Source organism: Pteronotus mesoamericanus, unplaced genomic scaffold (assembly GCF_021234165.1).
Source record: "Pteronotus mesoamericanus isolate MK-2021 breed Mesoamerican mustached bat unplaced genomic scaffold, CSHL_Meso_final contig_74, whole genome shotgun sequence".
NCBI lineage: Eukaryota > Metazoa > Chordata > Mammalia > Chiroptera > Mormoopidae > Pteronotus > Pteronotus mesoamericanus.
In genome coordinates, this window is record NW_026555247.1 from 5,058,933 (window position 1) to 5,079,579 (window position 20,647).

At 37.7% G+C, this 20,647-nt stretch overlaps 1 protein-coding gene across 1 annotated transcript in view; it reads left to right on the forward strand.

Moving 5' to 3' along the window:
• The window catches only part of GREB1L (GREB1 like retinoic acid receptor coactivator), a 289,801-nt gene that overhangs the window by 224,100 nt on the left and 45,054 nt on the right, over positions 1-20,647 (forward strand). The window contains exons 13-16 of the mRNA XM_054583433.1: positions 3,461-3,787; positions 4,824-4,952; positions 5,519-5,653; positions 7,965-8,162. Coding sequence (XP_054439408.1) covers positions 3,461-3,787; positions 4,824-4,952; positions 5,519-5,653; positions 7,965-8,162 — 789 coding nt within the window. The remainder of the gene's footprint in view (positions 1-3,460; positions 3,788-4,823; positions 4,953-5,518; positions 5,654-7,964; positions 8,163-20,647) is intronic.

Sequence of the window (20,647 nt, forward strand, 5' to 3'; positions counted from 1 at the left end):
ATAGTGATTCAGCATCATTTACATTGCAATGTCTTTTATTTTGCAAACTGCAGTAGGTCATCTAACATGCAGCCTAATTATACACTCACTCTAGGACTTCAAGCCACTGATTTACTTAGGAAGATGTTCAAGATGTAAAATGACACCTAAAAATTTTTATCTGCACTCTTGTGAATTTTTCACATTTAAAAATATTTTGATGTTGAAGAATAAAAACACTGGGCTCAACAATGTTAAAAACAAAAACAAAAACAAAAACTTCAGCAGCCAAATTCAGTCTTGGAAGCATCAGCTAGCATTTGTCGCTGTAATTTGGTGCAGTGAGAGCCCAAAGACCTGCTTTGACATGGGATCTGTTTTGACACGAGCTTTTGAAACTTGCAAGACTTCAGATACTTCATGAGCCACTTCCATGATAAATCTAGGACATGTAAATCTTGCTTATTAGTGTGTAATAAAATTATAAAAAACACCTATGTGTGCATCTCATTTGATGTCATAATTTTCATTTCTACGTACAGACTTTTGACTGTATTCCAAGAACTAAAATGAGCTTTAGATATATCTAGAGTCAGTAAAACAAGGACATATAGTAAATGCAAACCAAGCCAATCACTATAGAATTTTTTTTCAGTTTTAATAACAGTTAAAAAAAAATCAAAATCCAAGTTAATCAAATGCACTGAATGGTCAGAACAAAATATCTTCTCGTAAATAACTAAAAGCTCTTATCTTTAAAAATAGAAAAAATGTCCATTCAATTAGATAAAACTCTTCTCTGCCCTGCAGGATCAGCTCTCTCCAGAGTTTTACTTGCAGCCAATTAATTATGTCTCTTAATGTGCAACATGAATAGCCATTTCTTTTTTTTAATCTAAATTTTGTATGTTGGGACATTGCTTCTCCTCAACAAGTAATTCTTCTGGAGTCATTGAAAATTGTTCTTTTGCCTTTGGAAAAAACATATTTTTCCCATATCCTGTAGATTATATGAGTGGATAGGCATTTTTTTTAAAGTAAACCCAAATTTCTAAAAGGACAGTCTAAAAATTTGATGGTTGAGTTACCTGGAGGTAACAAAAGAAGAAAAGCAAGATTCTTCAGAAAGAACAGGCCTTTCAACTACAGTCCCTTAAAAAAGAAATCTCTGTTATTTCACAGTCTGAAAATCTTTTGAAAAAGATAATGAAATCAGCAAATCCAGAGTTTCTTGGATGGCTCTGAGTCTGTTAGAACCTTGTCTTTTCCTGTTAAGGTAGTTCTATCTGAAAAGCCATCAGAACTGACGCCTGATTTCCAGTAACTCAGCGGAGCAAATTACTATTATCAAGTTTGGGAAAAGTAGAGTAAAGGCTCCTGCAATTTAGCTGTAAATGCTGGGGATGAAAAGATAGGAGGTGATTGGAAGCAAGGCATTTTACTCTAAGTCTCTTACCTCATTTAAACTTTGATACATTTTTCCATTTCCCAATTCCTAACAGTAATTCAGTCAAAACTCTGTAAAAGTGATTTTAAGGCCACAGAGAATGCTATGAACATGTTCAAAAGTTCTGTTTTCCCAGAATGTCTTTATATTTGGAACTAATTATGCTATCTAATAGAACATGTTACTCAATTATGGTTTGGAGTGGGTCTTACGGACATACATATTAACCAGTTCTCTGAGCATTCAGGTTGTCGGTGAGAGGCAGTAGGGAAATTGGAGACAGTCAGAGCCACGTGCTTTTGAGCTGTCATTTTTTTTGTGATGGAAGAAAGCTGAAAGTAGATGACTACCTTCCCTTTATCTCATACAGTCAGTGTGTATCTATCCACTTTGAATTCACTACCAAGTGGGTACCTAGAGACCATTAACCATGATGCTAATTTGATAAAGCCAAAGGAAGATGAGATGCCCTGGTGGCTCCCAGATGATAAGGCATCCACGTCCCTCTAGGAAGTAACTGGGGAGGACATAAGAAATATAAATAAAATGTCAGCATTGCAATATTCTGGCCCTCTTTCCATGTATAGGAGAGAAAAATCTGTCTGTTAGGATTTCACTCTCCTCCTTTCCTCTGGCTCTCAGCCAGTCCTGAAAAAACTGTATAATATTAAAATATATATATTTTATTTAATTTTTCTTATCCTAAAAAATTACTAAACCTTCATTTTCTTACTTTGCCAGAGAAGATGGGTAGGGGCCAGGGAGGCCACTTCAACGCCTGTTAGAGGAAGGAAAGATTTCTGACTTGCTCGGGGTGCCTCCTTCCCATACAGAAGTCCAGTCCCTTATTCCTGTATTCTTTTGCAAGGGGCTTTTAGTGCTGAGTTCTGAGACTATTCTTTGATTTCAGATTGCAGACTCTGAGGAGTCTGTATCTGTGTACTGGAGCCTTAGTTACAAATCTCAGGTCCACACAGCAAAAGTGAGAAGGAAAGAAAGAAAGAAAGAAAAAAAAGGAAGGAAGGAAGGAAGGAAGGAAGGAAGGAAGGAAGGAAGGAAGGAAGGAAGGAAGGAAGGAAGGGAGGAAAAGAAAGAGAAAGAAAGAAAAAGAAAGAAGGAAGGAAGGAAAGAAGGAAGGGAGGAAAAAGAGAGAGGGAGGGAGGGAGAAAGGAAGGAAGACAGGACAGTGGAAGTGACCACAGTTTCACTGGTTTTAATTTAAACTAAATGTAGGAATTCATTTGTGTCACTTGGATGCCAAACATTGACTTGCTTATTTTGTCCTAAAGACTAATTGAGTTTCTAAAGAGAATAAAGGAAACAAAATCTGCCTAATTCCAGAAGCCACAGGTCACCTGTAGAAACTTAGCCACAGCCACAGCTAGGGGAGAGAGCTACATGCTATACCTAACCACTCAGAATACTGGGAATAACCAGGTGATGAGAGCATGCTCTAGCTGGGGAAAGTGTGAGGATGCCTAAATATAAATTGGGAGTGAAAATAATTAAACTTAATTTTCCTGTGGACAGTATTCTCAAAATTAGTTATAGAGGTAATACATGAAAGTGTTTTACATCATACCTATGAATCAAATGAGAAATGACTGAACTCTAAGGTTGATTATAATGAGCCAGTAGGCTAACTTCTTACCTCATTAGTCATTGACTGTTTCCATAATGCTGAGTTTAATAGGCCAGGCAATATGCCACTTTGTGACCATCTCCTAAGGCATACAACGGAGTTAATACTATGTCTCCATACAACCTCTTTTAAAGATACTAAGAATAAAGGAGAACAGAAGCCTGCATTTAAGAAAAAAAAAAAAACTATTGAGGCAGAAAGAGAAAAGAGAAGGTAATTTCACAATGGAAAATGATGAGTAGGGACTGTATACTTGTGGCCACTAAAGGAAAAACCTTATTTGCCAGTTCGAGTATGTATGGTAGGCTTAGAAGAACTGCACACTGATATGTGTCTTTCTTTTCTAACTGTGATTTTTAAAAAAATTCTAGCTGTAATTCTCTTCAATTTAGGTCCTGATCAGATACCTCTCAGGGAAGAATTTGAGCAAATTATGCTGAAAGCTATGCAGGAATTTACTCTGAGAGAGAGAGCCCTGCAGATGGGTGCTCAGTGCACACCTGTGTCCCCAGGACAACTCCCCTGGCTCGCTAGATTAATTGCCAGCGTGTCTCAAGACTTGGTTCATGTGATTGTGACCCAAAACTCTTTGGCGGAGGGCATTTCAGAGACATTGAGGACTCTCAGTGAAATGAGACACTATCAAAGGCTACCAGATTATGTGGTGGCAATTTGTGCATCAAAAATAAGAGGAAATGAATTTTGTGTGGTAGTATTAGGTGAGTAATATTTCTTGTTTTGTTGTTTTTTAATCCATTCATTTGATCATTTGAAAAATATATATTTTGTGTGTTTCAGGTATCCATGCAATTAATCTCTGGCTAAGTGCTCCCACTTGGGTTCTTCCTCCTAATTTTAACTTTTCATTTCCTCCTCAGATCAGGTTTTTGTAGCCCTTACTTTGGCTGGTGTCCTTGTCAGCTGGTTGTGGGAGCATTATTTCAAAGCATACCCTCGTAACAGATACCCTTGTCTCATGTAACTTCTGTCCTTAAAAAGTTTTGGAAATGTTACCACTCTAGCATGTGATGAAGCCACTGCCACAGGTGGCCTAAGCCAGTTAATCAAACTTGCCAGGAACTTAGCTCATGTTCCTTCACCTCCTCACACTGAAGAGGATAAGGTTGACTCTCAGTTAAAAGTTTAGAAAATTAGTTTGTTACAAAATACATATTTTTTTTGTTTGTTTCTTGCCCTGATTTTCTATCAGGCACCATCCTAAGTAGCCATTGGGACTGAATTTTGCCATCCTTTTCTAGTCAGTGCCTCTCAGCTCTTCCTATCAAAGAGGCCAAGCACCCTCACTTTGACAAAGCCTGCCTGCCCATCTGTCTACATGATATATGCCTCTTTCAGAAAGTGTAATACATTAAGTTTTTTTATTTTCATTTGTAAAATCAACTTAATAACATTAAGTTAATTTTTTTAAAGACATGCTATCACCAAGCAAACACAACTTTTAAAGGTTTTTCACTTTCTAGTCTTTAAACACAGGTGTGGTATGTTTTCAGAGTTAGAAATATGAGATATGTCATCTTTTTCCTTGATTACTGAACATCATACTATAAACATTTTATGTTTAGAATTGTCATTTCAAATGCTGTTGATTTTGTATCTTTTGATGTGCCATAATTGTTTTAACAAAGTCCCTACCATTCTATACTGTAGTTCTTGTCGGTTTTTGCTGTTGTAAATCATGTTGCAGTGAACATTTGCTCACTGGCCCATCCTCCTCCCTCCCTTTCTGTTCCTCAGGTCAGCATCAGTCCAGAGCTCTGGCAGAGAGCATGCTCACCACAAGTGAGTTTTTAAAAGAAATAAGTTATGAGCTCATTACAGGAAAGGTCAGTTTCCTGGCGTCGCATTTCAAAACCACATCATTAGGTGAGTAGATTTGGGACTCAGCCACATTGCCAACCCTGGCTGTGTGATTTCTGAACTTAAATCTTTGCCTGTCAAGGACACAAGTGTGGAGTTTAAGCTTGCCTGCTGAGCCTCCTTCAGCCTCCCTTCATTTGGAATGGTTTATCCTCAGTATTTTATGACTGACACAGCAAAGGGGTCCAGAGGAAGGAACCGAGTACCAGAATGGTAGACCTCAGCTAAGCTACAACTTTGTTGTCTGACCTGGGGCAGGAATCTCTCTCCCCAGATCTCAATTTTTTAATATGTCAGGTGGAGATATAATGATCCCATTCTGCCTGCTTTAACATTATGGAGGTCAAGAGAGATTCAGCCTGTGAGAGCATGTGAACTGTAAGCACAATATACAGGAGGATAGTTCTGGCCATGGAGACTCTGCTGCAAGGATGGCCAGGTGTAAACTTGGACATGAAAATCTGGCTGACTGACAAATCTTGATCAGAACCCAGCTTAACTGCCCTACTTGAAGAAGGATGAAAACACATCATTTCTTGTAGTCTTCTTATCTCTGCTTTATTTTGTAATAGGTGATGACCTAGACAAGCTCCTAGAAAAAATGCAGCAAAGAAGAGGAGACAATGTTGTTACCCCTTTCAATGGAGGCCTTAATGAATATGTGTCAACTCAGGAGGCTGCTGCTATGATTCCCACGCAAAACCTGGGTAATGTCACCTCAGACCAAAAGCAGGAAATCAGCCCTCAGGACAGACATTATTGTCATTCTGAGAGTGTGGTGTCTCATCTTCAAATCACAGACTATGACAGGCTTTTCCTCATTATTTACATGATAAATCTGGCTCAAATTAAAAATGACTTTCCAAGTAGCATGGATCAAGCACCTTGTTCTTAGTAAATATCTCCTAGAATTTAAATCAAAGTCAAAGACTTTTTTTTTAAGCATTCTCTCTTTTTTTCCCGGAAAGATTCTTGGGTCCTTGGTGTACTTTCCTTAGGTCCCCCAGCTGTGCCCAGAGAGCTGTTGGTGCTCACGGAGGCCTTCAGAGAACTGCTTGAAATAGTCCAGACTGCAGTCTGTGCAGGGCTCCTGGCTCTCGATTCCCTTCATTTACTCTCTGACTTGAAAAACACACATAATCAGGGGTAAGAAGGCCTTCCTGGGAGATGGAGCAGCAATAGCAAAACATCACCTGCCCTATCACAAGATCCTGGGATGCAAAGGGGGACGGTGGGGCCAGGAGTGAGGTTTAGTCCTTATATTGGATTCTTTTCAGTTCAGATCCTTTCCCCAATTCCCTGTCTGATAGGGACATCATAGGAAAGGATGGAAAAAAAGAAGAGGAGAAAGTATAGATAGAAAACAGATCCATATATGCTGCTGCCGACAGCCTTTTGGCCTCCACTTGATAGGAATGCATCATATACATATTAGGATTGCTTCAGCAATAAAAGTAGCAAGGCCTGGCATCATTTGGGCCAAAAACAAGTGCAAATACAGGCAATACAATTTTTTTACTTCTGGACATTATTTGGTAATAAAGTGATAATTCAGGTGATCTAAAATGTGTTTATACTGTTTTGAATTACTAACAAAGTTAGAATTTATAGTTTCTCAAAGGACTTACAGATTCTCACATATATATCCTTGATTCCCTGTTTAAGAAACATTGCTTAAAGATATTTTTAGGTTTCCTCAAACTTCAAAATTTGCTAAGTCAAATTCTACAAAATTATGCCATTTTCAATGGAAGTCCTCACGATCTAACTAGTGAAATGAAAAAAAAAAGATGACCTAGTGGTCAAAAGACAAGCTATTTTGATTGATAATCTTTGTGGATCAGAAACTTTTGGGGCTACTATTAAAAGCAGCAGTTTTGGGCTTTTCTAGTGGGTTCTCTCAGTCAGGAGAGAGACCCAGCTGTATAAATCTCCACTGATTGTCAGGGTTCTATGGTGTCTGAGGCACTGTGGCTACCATCTTTGTTTTGGCCATATTGCAGTTTGATTTTAAAGAATGTTAATTAGCACAGGTTAATTGGGCCCCTGTGTATGCCAGTCAGGCTCCCACATGTGTTCCTGATAAAAAGCAGCCCTTTAAAGAAGTATTGGACGGTGCCTACCCAGGCATTTAGTGGACTAAGCCTGTCTCATTGTGTGAGTGCATACATGCACGTATAAGAGAGACTGATTGCTTGGTTATAACTTGTTATAAAAAGCTACTGACATACTGAGTATCTGGGCAGTGTTTTCCTAATACGTCACCTGTTGAGTGGCCAGCTGGCCATGTCATGAGTCGGGTCTCTTCAGATAGTACAGGCGTCAGCACTGGAATTGACCACAATCACCTAGACCTGTCAGGTCACAAGTACTGGCAAAGTCAAGTGTGAAAAGGTGAAGGTAGAGTCTCTGTGACCTACGTTATGCAGTCACAGGGAGGAGTATTTTAAGTCATGTTGCAGTGGACTTGCTGGAGAGGAAATGTTTGATGTGGTACCATCCAGAAAAGCTCAAAGGAACTCAGTATCATTAAGGTCAGGACATTGCCTCCTTGCCTGAACTGGGTCTGGATTGGGGCACCTGACCTGTGATGATAGTGCTAAAGAAAACTGGAAACTCTTTCCTCCCCTTTCCAAAGATGAGTCCTGGCTCCAGCTGAGAGTATGTGGTCAGTTCCCCACTCCCCACCCCTTTCTGGGTTGGTGAGGCGGGGGGGCTGTTGAGTTAGTGATTTGTGAGGCAATCAGTTTTAAAATAATACATTTGTAAAATTAGAACACCACTCTTGAGCACATCCTTTCAGCGAAGTTTTCAGGGAAAACAGGCAAATCTAATAAAAAGTAATAAAGAGTGAAAATAGAAAGTGAGAGCTCTTGGTGATAGAGCACCACTTCTACGGGGGGTGTGTGTGTGTGTGTGTGTGTGTGTGTGTGTATATGTGTGTGTGTCCCTATGATGGATTTGCAGTGATCATCACAGAAGTGAATTAATCTTCTTTTCATGACTTTTTAATTTTAGATTTAGATAATGAAAACTTCCAAATTTATCAACCACAGCTTACAGTTGCCAGAAAACTCTTATCCCAAGTGTGTGCTATAGCAGACAGTGGCAACCAGAGCCTGGACCTCGGCCACTTTAGCAAAGTGGACTTCATCATCATTGTCCCAAGATCAGAGGTTCTGGTCCAGCAAACTCTTCAAAGGATTCGACAATCAGGTAAGATTGAACTTTTAAAGAGGATTCAGCCTTAGATTCTGTCTTTTTTTTTTTTCTTAATCCAAATCTTTATAAAACAATTCCACCCTTTATTACAGTAAAAAAAGAGCACTTTAAATATTACTTGAATTTATCTGTAAGCTTTTCCTCAAAGTACTCTAGCCTTTTCCCCCCTTGGCCAAGGGGAAATTGATGTACATGTTTGCCTGATAGTGGCATCAGTGGACTAGAAACTGGTTACTCATTTTTGAAGAGAAATTTTCTCAAGGCAAGAAGAGCCCAGCATGAGATGATGGGGTCTATGCCACCTGAACTCCTTCTATGGCTCAGATAGGTCAAATGCCCCTAGGTAATTTAGCACACTACCAGCACATTTTCAACCTTCACACCAGAACACAATCCTCCATGTCAACAATGAGAAGCCTTGTTAAAAAATAGTTGGAATTTCTCCTAATTAGGTACTTCAAGAGAATAAGTATAGAGGAAAAATATTTTCCCAGAATATATGAAATGGTAGAGAGCAAAACTCTAGAAATCTGTGGAAAATAATACCCCTTTCAAACACATAAACAAATAAAATTTGCTTAGAAAGATAAGAAGCAGTAAAGAATTTAGAAAATTGGGACAGCTGAAAATGCTTGCCTTTGTAAACGAGGTTTGAAAAGGAAACTATAAATGTCAAGTTGTTTCTGAGTACCTTGGCTAGGGAACACACACACACACATACACACACACACACACACACACACACACACACAGATTTTAGCGGGAGAAGGAATCTTTGCCACAGTAATAAAATAAAATAAAATAAAATAAAGTATTTTCAATATATTTGCAAACAGGTTTAGGAAACAGAAGAATTCAAAGGAGCCTAAAGTGTAGGTTATGTTTCATGCTTATTGTACAGTTTCTCCTTAAACATTAGAGTGAATACAGATCCCTCTTCAGTGGATCTGGGTGGACTATAGATTCTGCATTTTTGACAAGCTCCCAGGAGATGCCGGTGCCACTAGTCAGAGAACCACACTTGAGTAACACAGCCCTGTGAGAAATTCTTTGTTGTTAGCTCCATGGGCCAAATAAGCTGACTGACAGTAGATTTTTCTGTCTTTAACACTGACATATATAAAGCCCATGCCTTCTGGAGGCCCAAATGCCTGGTAACAGTGCAGTCTTCTTTTTAGCCTCTAAAATTCTGAATGTCAAGTTTCAAAATGACTTGTTATCCTGTCACAAAGTCTGTTGAATTGACTTATAGGTGATTAGCCAGAGAAGATCTAATACCTTCTCTAATAGCTCTCTCAGAAACTAGAGTGAGTCCTAGACATCCTCCCCTACTTACTGGCCATTTCTGTATTTTCCTTCTGCCCCCTCCATGGAAGGAAATGGGTGGGCTTTAGTCACACCAAGCATTGACCAGATGTTTAATTTCTTATGGATTTTCCACTTTTATAACATGGAGGGAGCATCTTCTCTTATAGGTGTTTTACTTGTACGAATTGGCATTTGTGGCTTTCCTGAGTTTGTGATCTGATATCCCAAATTGTGCTTGAGCAAACTCATAGCACCTATTTCACATGGTGAAGTCATCCATGGTCAGCAGCTGTGTTCTCTGCGGAACGTTTTCCTGAAATAACCTCTTGATGACCTGCACTTACACTTCTCTTGATAAGTGCAAGACCCTAAATAAAACTGTGCATTTTTGACAGGTCAAGAAGTTATATAGGTCTTTCCTTTTCCCTTCTCAATGCCCTTAGATTTTTCTAACTTGAGTATTTTAAGATTATCACACCTCAGAAAGGCAACAGAATTTGACTAGTTATATAAGCTTGGAGTCTAGAAAAATCAATGTTATGGATAGATTTGGGAAATTCAAGGCAAAAACATATTTTAAAAATCATTCATATCTGGCTTTGACATACATATTGAAATTTTTGCTGCCAAAACAACACCTTCTATATATTTTGAAATAACTATATTCATTTTTATTATACAAAACTATAGTTACAGTATTCTTTATTTTGAAAAATAAAATTAAGTAGAAACATTTAAACATTTATAATCCCACCTTTCAAGGATAGCCACTGTTAAAATCTAGGTGTTAGCAAATGACTTAATAGCTGGTGTTGCAGGCTTTCTTCTCTGCCTGCGTCTGTTTTTTCACTCAACATTATAGCATGCACATTTTCCCATGTCCTGAAAAGCTCGTGTAAGCATCATTCTTAATGAATGTGTAATATTTCATATCATAACACACCAGAATGTATTTGCTTTGATACTTAAATACCTTCATATTGTTGGAACATATTACAATTGATAGGAAGGATCACAATAACATTAAGATGTAAAAAAATTATCAGAGCAGAGCAAATAGTTAGCAAGAGATTATCCACTGAAACAACTCTTAAAACTCACAGCTATATGCCCTGGCTAGTGTGGCTCAGTGGATTGAATGCCAACCTGTGAACCGAAAGGTTGCCGCTTGAATTCCCAGGCAGGGCACATGCCTGGGTTGCTGGCCAGGTCCCCAGTTGGGGGCAGATGAGAGGCAACTGAATGATCATCAGTCTTTCTCTCCCTATTTTTCTCCTTCCCTTCCCCTCTCTCTATAAATAAATAAAATCTTTAAAAAAAACAAAGCCAAAAAGCTCACAACTGTAAAAACAAAGGATTCTCAAGAAATCATCTCACTCACTTTCCTCATATTTTGCCATGTGAATCAAGGAGAGCTTCATTTGCCTAAGGTCACAGAGGATAGGACCTTGGGGAAAAGAACAATTTTTGCATCTCCGTTTGCCTAGTTCCTGATAGGTGCCTCTCTCAGGACTGGCAGCAGGTACTCAACTAATGTTTGAATGGAGGGTTGATGAAGGAGGTGGAGGTTCCTCTCTCTAGCCCTCCATTTGCCTTTCCCTCCGGGAAGCATTTCAGCAGCTGGTGTGCCAGGAAAAGCACCGGGCAGGCAGGAGCAGCCAGGGCCTGCAGAAAGGCCACATCCTTGGCAGCCTTTGTGTAGCTGAAAGAAAAGGTGAAAATAGAAACCACCACATTGCTGCAGACCCAGCACCAAGGCAAAGCACTTGATAGCTCAACTACTTTCTAATTAAGGAAGGGGGGCAGGGAGGAAAAGAAAATGTTATGAAAAGAATTTGAGGGTAAAAAAAAATGAAATGTGTTAAACATTTATAATTTTGCCCAAAATGAACTTGTAACTGCTGAAGTGATCAGTGGAGAAGGAGTATAAGGAATTTTAGACTATAGGAAATGCTTCTGTTTCAGTGTCATTTTTAAATTTTTGATGTTGTGGCATAATTCTTCTAATTCAGGAAACTATAAATTATAATGCTAAGTTCTATAAATTAGGGTACTAAGGTGTCGGTACATTAAAAATGCAAGCCACTTTCAATTTAAGGTGCGTGGGATAAAAACAGGAAGTATTACTGACTGATCACACTTTTCTCCTTCCTGCTTTTAAAATGGTGTAGGTGGGAGCCCCCAGCAGATGGGAGTTGATCTGGCAGTATCTAGTCAAGGAAGCTTTATCATGCTCAGGGGAATGACACAAATTCAACGCCTTAAACACATGCCTGATTTTAAAAGAACCAAAGAGACATTTTCATCTGCTGATAGGTACATAGATTATTCTATCCAAATAGATGTAAGGAAGTTTCAAGTTGAGGGTAAAAGGGGAGTGAGAACATATCCGAAAGCATTTTCACATTCTAAAATAGATTTTTCTTGGTAATATCAACTTCCTACCTCCTTGTTGGTTACCTAAAGTCTAAGCAGTATTTAGGCAGGGACAAAGGTGGTAGGGAGCAGATCCCAGGGAAAAAAGTGCTAGGAAATTACTTTTTTTTTTTTTTACAATGAATACAATAAATATTTATTGGATATATAACTGATCATTTTTTAAGTGCCTTATACAGATTCTGTCATCACACGACCAATCTAAATTCTAGAAGTTTAACATTCCACAGCGACTTCAGGACCATCCAGGAGCCTTTGGCTCAATTTAACAGAGGAGGGCCCACAGTGGGCCATTTGATCTCTCTTGGTCTCAGTTATGTCTTCTGGAAAAGGGGCCTAAGACCATTTCCTTTTCCAAACTCCGGGCTTGTTGTAAAGACCAAAAACAACCATGTAAAACAATTAGTCAACTGTGAGCATTTACATACTGATTTTCAAACTCACCCAAACATGTTTAAGAACCCATATAAAACATCTTACATTAGGCCCATGTATAAAAATATGTATATATATTCAAGTGCATTTTTATTCATATTCATGAGGTGAAACAGGGAAACACTAGAGACTCCTTGTACGAATATAACTGAACAAGTACCTCAAGTTAGCATTTTTTAAAAGATTTTATTTATTTATTTTTAGAAAGAGAGGAAAGGAGGGAGAAAATGAGGTAGAGAAACACCAGTGTATGAGAGATACATCTACCGGTTGCATCTCAAAGGCACGTGCCCTAACCCGGGATTGAACCAGGGACTCTTCATTTCACAGGCCAGCACTCAATCCACTGAGCCACACCAGCCAAGGCTTAAAGTTAGCATTCTTAAAGTCATTTTCAACTAAGTAGTTAGCTGCCCAGTGCCCATCCCAGTTTATAGAAGATGTTGACACCTTGCTCACAGTCTTCTCTGCTTCCCACTCTGCTTCCTTCTAGAGGGACTTTCTATCCAGGTGGATGACCAGCCAATATCCTAATTTCTCAGGAGCTTACGCTCCTCATCCTCAAACACCTTTACCTGCATTCCTCCTCAGTCACCTGCCCCCCAGTCATATCCAGACCCTGCTGGATTCTGGAATTCTTAATTCTAATATTCCCAGTGTCAGACCACAGACTCCTTTTCTACACACATTGGGTGGGGGCAGAAAATCAGTCTTTCTAATTGATCCCATCATAAATTCTTTTTTGGCTCTTTGCGGGGATCTCTCCCCATTCTCCACAGTAGCTATTTGCAGACTCTGTGTTACTCACTCAAACTTCTGACTTCATCCTTCTCTCTTAGCAAATGACCATGCCACCAACTCCCCTCCTCCCCCACCCCAATAGAAGAAAACTTCAGTTAGCTGTATACACATCCATCTTGTCCTTTCCCTCTTGATCATTGAAAGAACCATCCTCCTCTATTTCAGCGTAATTCTCCTACCTTGTTCTAAATGCCACTTCTCCTTCTAATGGAGCTCTCTATTATTTCTTCTCGCATTGTCACCTTCAACTTCTTTCTCTCCTGGGGCTTCTTCCATCTGTTTAAACTGGCCCCACTGTCTGGAAGACAAAACAAGCCTCTGTTAATCCTCCCTAACCCTCCAGCTCATCCTCCTCTAGTTAACTGCCAAACTTACTGAGAGAATTGCCTTTTGTTAGTTATCTCCATTTCCTCATCTCCCAGTAGCTCCTCAACACCCTGGAAACTGGCCTCTACTTTCCACCCCCACCCTTACAGGACTCTCATCAATATTACCAATGACCTTTTCAGTCCTCTGAATTCTTGACAGCATAGGTGGCCCCCAGTTCTTCCCTGCAGTATCTCGAGTTTCTAAGACACACACTTTCTCTGCCTTTCCTCAACTCGTATTCTGGTGCTCATTTGCCCACCCCCCTCCCCCCGTGGTTCTCCTGCCATGGTGCTCAGCACTGCGCTGCAGCTGTGTGTTTAGTAATGCTCTTTCTTTTCAACTGGAAAGTAAAAGATTCAGGAAACATCTCTATCTCATCTATGACACAGTAGACACAATATTTATTGAACTAAGTTTTTTATAACATTTTGTTGAATTTTAAGTTAAAATCTATTTTAAAAAAGAAAACAGAAGTAATATTTAAGATTTGGTAGTCCTCTGGCAAAAATATATTAAGTCATTAAAACCACATTCTAGAAATCTACTTTGCCCAAGGGTAGAGACCTTAGATACGTAGGTATTAGATGTATCTGTCGGCCACACAGGGCTCTGAAGTTGCATCTGTGTGTTTAGAATGGTGTTCTGTGCAGGTCTAGTGCTGCTTCCCTCCTTGACTGAAACAAAACAGCATAGGACACACACCACACAGGCAGGTCTCACCAGACCCAGATTAAAAACTCTCCGCCATTGGAAAGACAGAAGGAAGCCAGCTAAGCCACCAGAAGACAAAGGGACCTCCAATACAATGGGCACTGAAAGTGATTAGCAGAATTTCAACCAGCTATTTCAATTTCCAGCTTACTTATTTGATGAAAAGAGATTGCCAGAGTGAAGGAATAGCCATTGTTATCATAATGCTTAAAAATCTTAGCATGCTGTAATGATTTAATATTTCCTTGATTTTTATATCCTTTTAAGCATTAGAATATTGTTTGCATAACACACCTTTGGAGAAAGTAATTTGATCCACAGAGAAGATGAACAGCTAAAACTGAGAGTTTTATTTTCTTTAGGATATCTTCTTGATCAGAAAAACAAGAAGTAAAAATTAGAGAAAAAAAATTTAGAAATAAAATTCTTTATTTAAAAAAAAAATCAAGGGATAAGAACATTCAAGTTAGAACACACTGTTCTCTCCAAATAAACAGGCACAGTAGTGGGGCATTGAGATGAGTACTGGATCACCTTTAATGATACCTGGACATTTTGGATTTCTTTGATCATTATCAGTTTTACTTGATATCTGAACCCATTAGCTCCTCCTAGTGATGGGTTCTGGCCACACATTCGGACTTTTGATCTCTGTGGAAAGGCCTTTGACAAAGTGCTCACCAGGTACTGGGGACTTGGCGTGTGTATTCTTGTTTTTATTCCCTTCAAGGCCCTTAAATAGTTGAAATTGTGCTGTTGTCAAGTTTTTAGAGGAATGGCCTCCGAGGACAGGATGTCGTTTTTCTCAAATCCCATAAGGACTCAGGCTTAAGTGTTCCTGAGCCCATCTGGATTCTGTAGCCTTCAGTAAGGAAAAAGGGGCTCTGGGAGTTACAGATGGGCTGCTTGGAGTCTTTGGCTCTCCATGAAGGTTCTCCAGGGACCTTTCAAGTTAATTATTTCTGTGGAAGATGTCCATGATGGGGGCTCCACCTATGTCACCTCTCTGGGGTCAGATTAATCACCTTTAGGGAACACAGTGATTCTTAACCATGGTGGGTTCTGTCCTAGAACTCAGTGAGTTGCAAAATGTCATAAAAGAAGAGTTACTGTTGCCTCCTATGTTCCCACCCAGGTCAAAAGTAAGGTTCAGTATTTAGGAAGACATGGCCTTGAATCTTGGTACCACCATCAGTGGCCCAGGTGGAAACTGCTCATGTCCTGCTCAAGTTTTTATTGAGTTGGAAAAATGTGACAGATTTGCTTATAATTTATTAGAATATAAACTTTTATTTAATCCTGTAGCACTCTGATAAATTATCTAGAAGACAGACAGTGACCTCAGATAAGTGGTTTTGCAGTACTTCTAACCATTTCAGATTACACCCCTCTGTGCATATTTTTATAAAACAAAACATGAAAACTAAACAAGAAACTAATGAAAAAATTTGTCTGTATGGGGTGGAAGAGATACAGATGGGTATAACTTTTTATATAGTTTTAACTTTTTATCCTTATAAATGAGTTTCATATTCAAAAAATAAATTAAAATGATAGAGAAAAACTTAATATTGAATGCAAACAAATAAGTGAACCTAACTGCATATTAAATTGATAACCACACACACACAAAAATTAATTCAAGTATTTTTGGAATAAACTTTCTTCTGTATAATCTCAATGTGATCTAGCCTAAGGGCAAAAAGAATTGCAAATCTTGAATTTTAATAATTATGTTATTGGTAGTGGTATTAATCATTTTAAAGCTATTTTGTGTATTTCATAGGATATAGCAAATGGATAAATATTTTAATGTTGTTGAACAGCAGAGTTTTCACATGAAAGAAAGGAGCCTCAAATATGGAATGGGGAAAAGTAAGGAATATTCCTTATAGATTTAATTAGAGATCTAAGTATGAACTCATAACTTGAAAAAAATTAAAAGTTTCCTATAGCTCTGTCACAGTGATATCTCAGGATCAATGTGAACATTTAGCATCTAGATCTTGGTTTATAAATACTGTTCCTGACTGTACTAAGTCTGAGATAGAATATCTTATTCTAGAAAGCGAGGAAGTACTCAAAAATTGATAGGGACATTTCAAAAGGACATAACAGCCTGCTTGAAGGGGATTTCATTGGCCAAATTTGGTAATTTGGGGTATCAAAGAAAATGATGGCAATGGATTGCAACCTATTAAACCATGAATCCATAGTAATACTAAAGAAATAAAAGGGGCAGGAGATGTGAGGGGTGGGGGGACAAGCCTTTCTTTACAAAAGAGTACTACCTAATAAATGTAGGAAAATGATAGAATTAGAGAGCCCCTATTTTACAATGTAATTATTGATTCTGACAAGTATTATTAATGGATACTAAAACCATTGGGTAAAATGTCATTTGGGAACAAATATTCACACAGTCTCAAAGTATCGTCCACATATTAAAAATTACAGAAAGGAAAAAATATATTTATAGTGGAGAGATCTGGCAGTAGATACTACCATCACCAATAACCAAACTTTGCCATCTCTAGTCCTGAGACAGGTTGACATGATGAGCAAAGGAAGTACACAATGTCATGTATGAGGCATAACTGCCAAAAATGTTTATCTTCAGGCTAATAACAAGGACACCCCCAGAGAAAGTCAGATTCTGTGGCATTCTACAAAATAACCTGCTTTTTAAAAAAATGAAAAAAACAAAAAGAAAAGAGGCAGGGGTATTGTTTTAATTATGGAGAATAAAGAAACATGGCAATCAAGTGCAGTGTTTAACTACTGCTTAGATACTAGACCTAAAAATAAAAAATTAAAAACACAACTCTGGGACAATAAGTGAAACTTGAGTGTGAGCTGTGTATTAGAGAACATCATGTTGACATTAGTTACTACCAATGGAAATTTAAGTTGTTTGTAGTTTTTCATTATTTCAGACAGTGCTGGTACACGTACACAAGAGTTTCTCTGAGAGTAGAATTCTTGGAGCATAGATTATATACTTTTTCAACTTTACTAAATAATGTTAGGTTTTTCTTGTACTTTTTCAACTTTACTAAATAATGCAAAAATTTTTTCTAAGCTGGTTATATTTACACTCTCATCAACAATATATGTGTTTTAGTGCAAATATTTGATGTGGGCATGCTTCTTTTAAAAATTTTTATTGTACATCTACAGAAAAGTCACAAAAATGGTACAAAAGATCCAAAAATATAATTAATAAACCATTTCCATTTATAATAGCATGAACAAGAATAAAATAGTTAGGGATATATCTGACAAAAGAAGTGTAAAGCTTATACGCTGAAAACTACAAAACATTGTTGAAAAAAATTAAAGAAGATCTAAATAAATGGAAAAATATCCCATGTTCATGAATTGAATGAGTAATTAATATTTTAAGATGGCAGTATTCCCTAAATTGATCTACAGATTCAATGCATTCCCCATCAAAAGCCCAGATGGCTACCTTGCAGAAATTGACAAGCCGATCCTACAATTCATATGGAAATTGAAGGGACCCAGAATACTCAAGAAATACTGAAAAAGAAGAACAAAGTTATAAGACTCTCATTCCCCCATTTTAAAGCTCAATACAAAACTATATTTATCACAACCATGTGGTACTGGCATAAGAACAGACCTATAGATCAATGGGATAAAATTGAGAAAGTCTGGGAAAAAATCTTCCTATTTATGATCAATTGAATTTTGTGGGTGCCAAGACTGTTCAGTGGGGAAGTAATAATCTTTTCAACAAATGGTGCAGGGGCACCTAGATATCCACACGTGAAAGAATGAAGTTGAACCCTTACCTCACAAACAAGAAGTAACTAAAAATAGATCAAGGACCTAATGTAAATACTAAACTATAAAATTATTAGAAGAAAATAATGCTATAAATCTTTGTGACTTTAGATTAAGCAATGATGTTTTAGATATAGTATGAACAATAAAATAACTAGACACCATCAAAATTAAAAGTATTTACTCTTCAAAGGATACTACCTCAAAAATGAAAAGAGAATGCACAGAATGGGAGAAATTATTTGTCAATCATTTATCTGATAAGGGACTTTTACTTACAATATTTGAAGTCCTATTACAACTCAATAATAAAAAGACAAACAGCCTAATTAAGATATGGGTAAAGGATCTGAATCAGCATTTATCCAAAGAAGACATACAGTCAGCCAATGAGCACATGAAAAGATGCTCAGCATCACTAGCTGATGGGAGAAATGGAAATAAAAACTACATACTACTTCACACCTGGTAGGATGGCTATAATCAGAAAGACAGACAACAACAAGTGTTGTTTAATATGTGGAGAAATTAGAATCCTCCACACTGCTGATGGGAACGTATGAGGAGGGACCAAAATAAAAAACAGAACTGCTGGAATTATCTTCTAGAGGGCTAGTCCCTTATAATACAGGCTTCCCCTGCTAGGTGAGTGTTCTAGGAACCTATCTCTATCAGAGTGCCAGCCGGCATTCTTGTGAGAAGCTGCATTCAGCTTCAGTGAATGTTTTTAAGATTCTTTCAGTGCATTTGCCCATTTCATGATGTGTGATTTACAAGCGTATCTGCCCACAGCATGATGAGTATTCAGCAGTTTTTGACCAAATCTTTGTGTACAGATTTACTCTACCCTCCCTATTCATTCAATCTCGCCCTGAGTGACTTTTTGTTTCCCTGGATGAAAAAAAGTCCTCAAAGGGAAAAGTTTTGCTGATGTGGAAGAAGTAAAACAAAAACTGGCAAAAGCACTAAAAGACATCAAAATTGATGAGTTCAAAAACTTTTCTGAGCAGTGGAAAAATATCTCCATAGGTGTATTGCATCAAATGAAGAGTACTTTGAAAGTGACTGAAGTTTAAACGTGTAAGAGTAAATACACAATTTTTTATAAATAAATTCCAGGTTTGTTTGGGTCCCCCTCATAAATGATGTAGCCACTTTAGAAAACAATCTCACAGTTCCTCAAATGGTTAAACACAGAGTTATCATATGATCCAGCAATTCTACATTTAGGAATGAAATGAGAAAGGAGGGTAAACATGTCCACACAAAAACCTGTACACAAAAGTTCATAGCAGCATTATCTGGAAACAATCTAATGTTCATGAACTGATGAATGAATAGACAAAATGTGGTATATCCATATAGTGGAAAAATTACACAGCAATTAAAAGAAATGACATATTTGTACATGCTACCCAACATGGATGAAACTTGAAAACATTGTTCCAAGTGAAAGAAGCTATTCATGTAAGATTACAAATTGTCATGAGTCCATTTACATTAGATGTCTAGAATGAGCAAACCTATAGAGAAGGAAAGTAGATTAGGCTGGGGGACCAACGGGGGAATTGAGGGCTGATGGTTAAAAAGTATGAGTTTTTTTAGGGATCATGAAACTGTTATAAAATTGATTGTGGTGATTGTTGTAACACTGTGAATATATTGAAGACCATTAAATTGTGCATTATAAATGGGTGAATTATATATGAACTATATATCAATAAAGCTATTAAAATGTGTACTCTTCACCGGCTTCCCTTAAAGCTAACAACTTATATAACCATGGTAAATTATCAAAATAGAGAATCCTGGAACAACACTATCAACTAAAAACCTCACCAGTCTTTCCCTTAATGCCATGATTCTGCTCCAGGATCCCATGCAGGATCACACACTGCACTCAGCTCTGTGTCCTCTGATAAGATTTATTCCTAGACTCTTAATTTTTAAATTTTATTATAAATGTCTTTAAATACATTTCCTCACTACTGCTGGTATATGGAAATGCAACAATTTTTATACATTGATTGTGAATCCATCAACTTAACTAAATTCTTATTAATTTAATTTATTTATCTGGACTTTTTCTGCTTTCTACAAAGACATATATTAGTAAATTATAAAAGTTTTGTTTTTTTTTAAGTTTTGTTTTTTATTTTACAGTTTTAAGAGAAAAAATCAGGATATACAATTATAGAATATGACCTAAGTCATACAATATACCTAGAAAACACACAGGAAGGAATGCACAAAAATGTTTGCAGTGGCTTGAGTTAAAGAATTATGGATAACCTTGGCTGATGTGGCTCAGTGGATAGAGTACCAGCCTGCAGAACAAAGGGTTGCTGGTTCATTTCCCAATCAGGGCACATGCCTAGATTGCAGGCCAGATCCCCAGTAGGGGACACACAAGAGGCAACCACATGCTGATGTTTCCCTTTCTCCCTCCCTTCACCCTCTCTAAAAATAGAAATCTTTTAAAAAATTATGGATAAATTTTTCTTTTTAATATATCTCTATACTTTTCAGTTTTTCCTATAAAGGTAAGTATCTCTCACTCTCATAACCAGGAAAGAAACAAAACTTAAAAACAAAAGCAAATCTAAAAC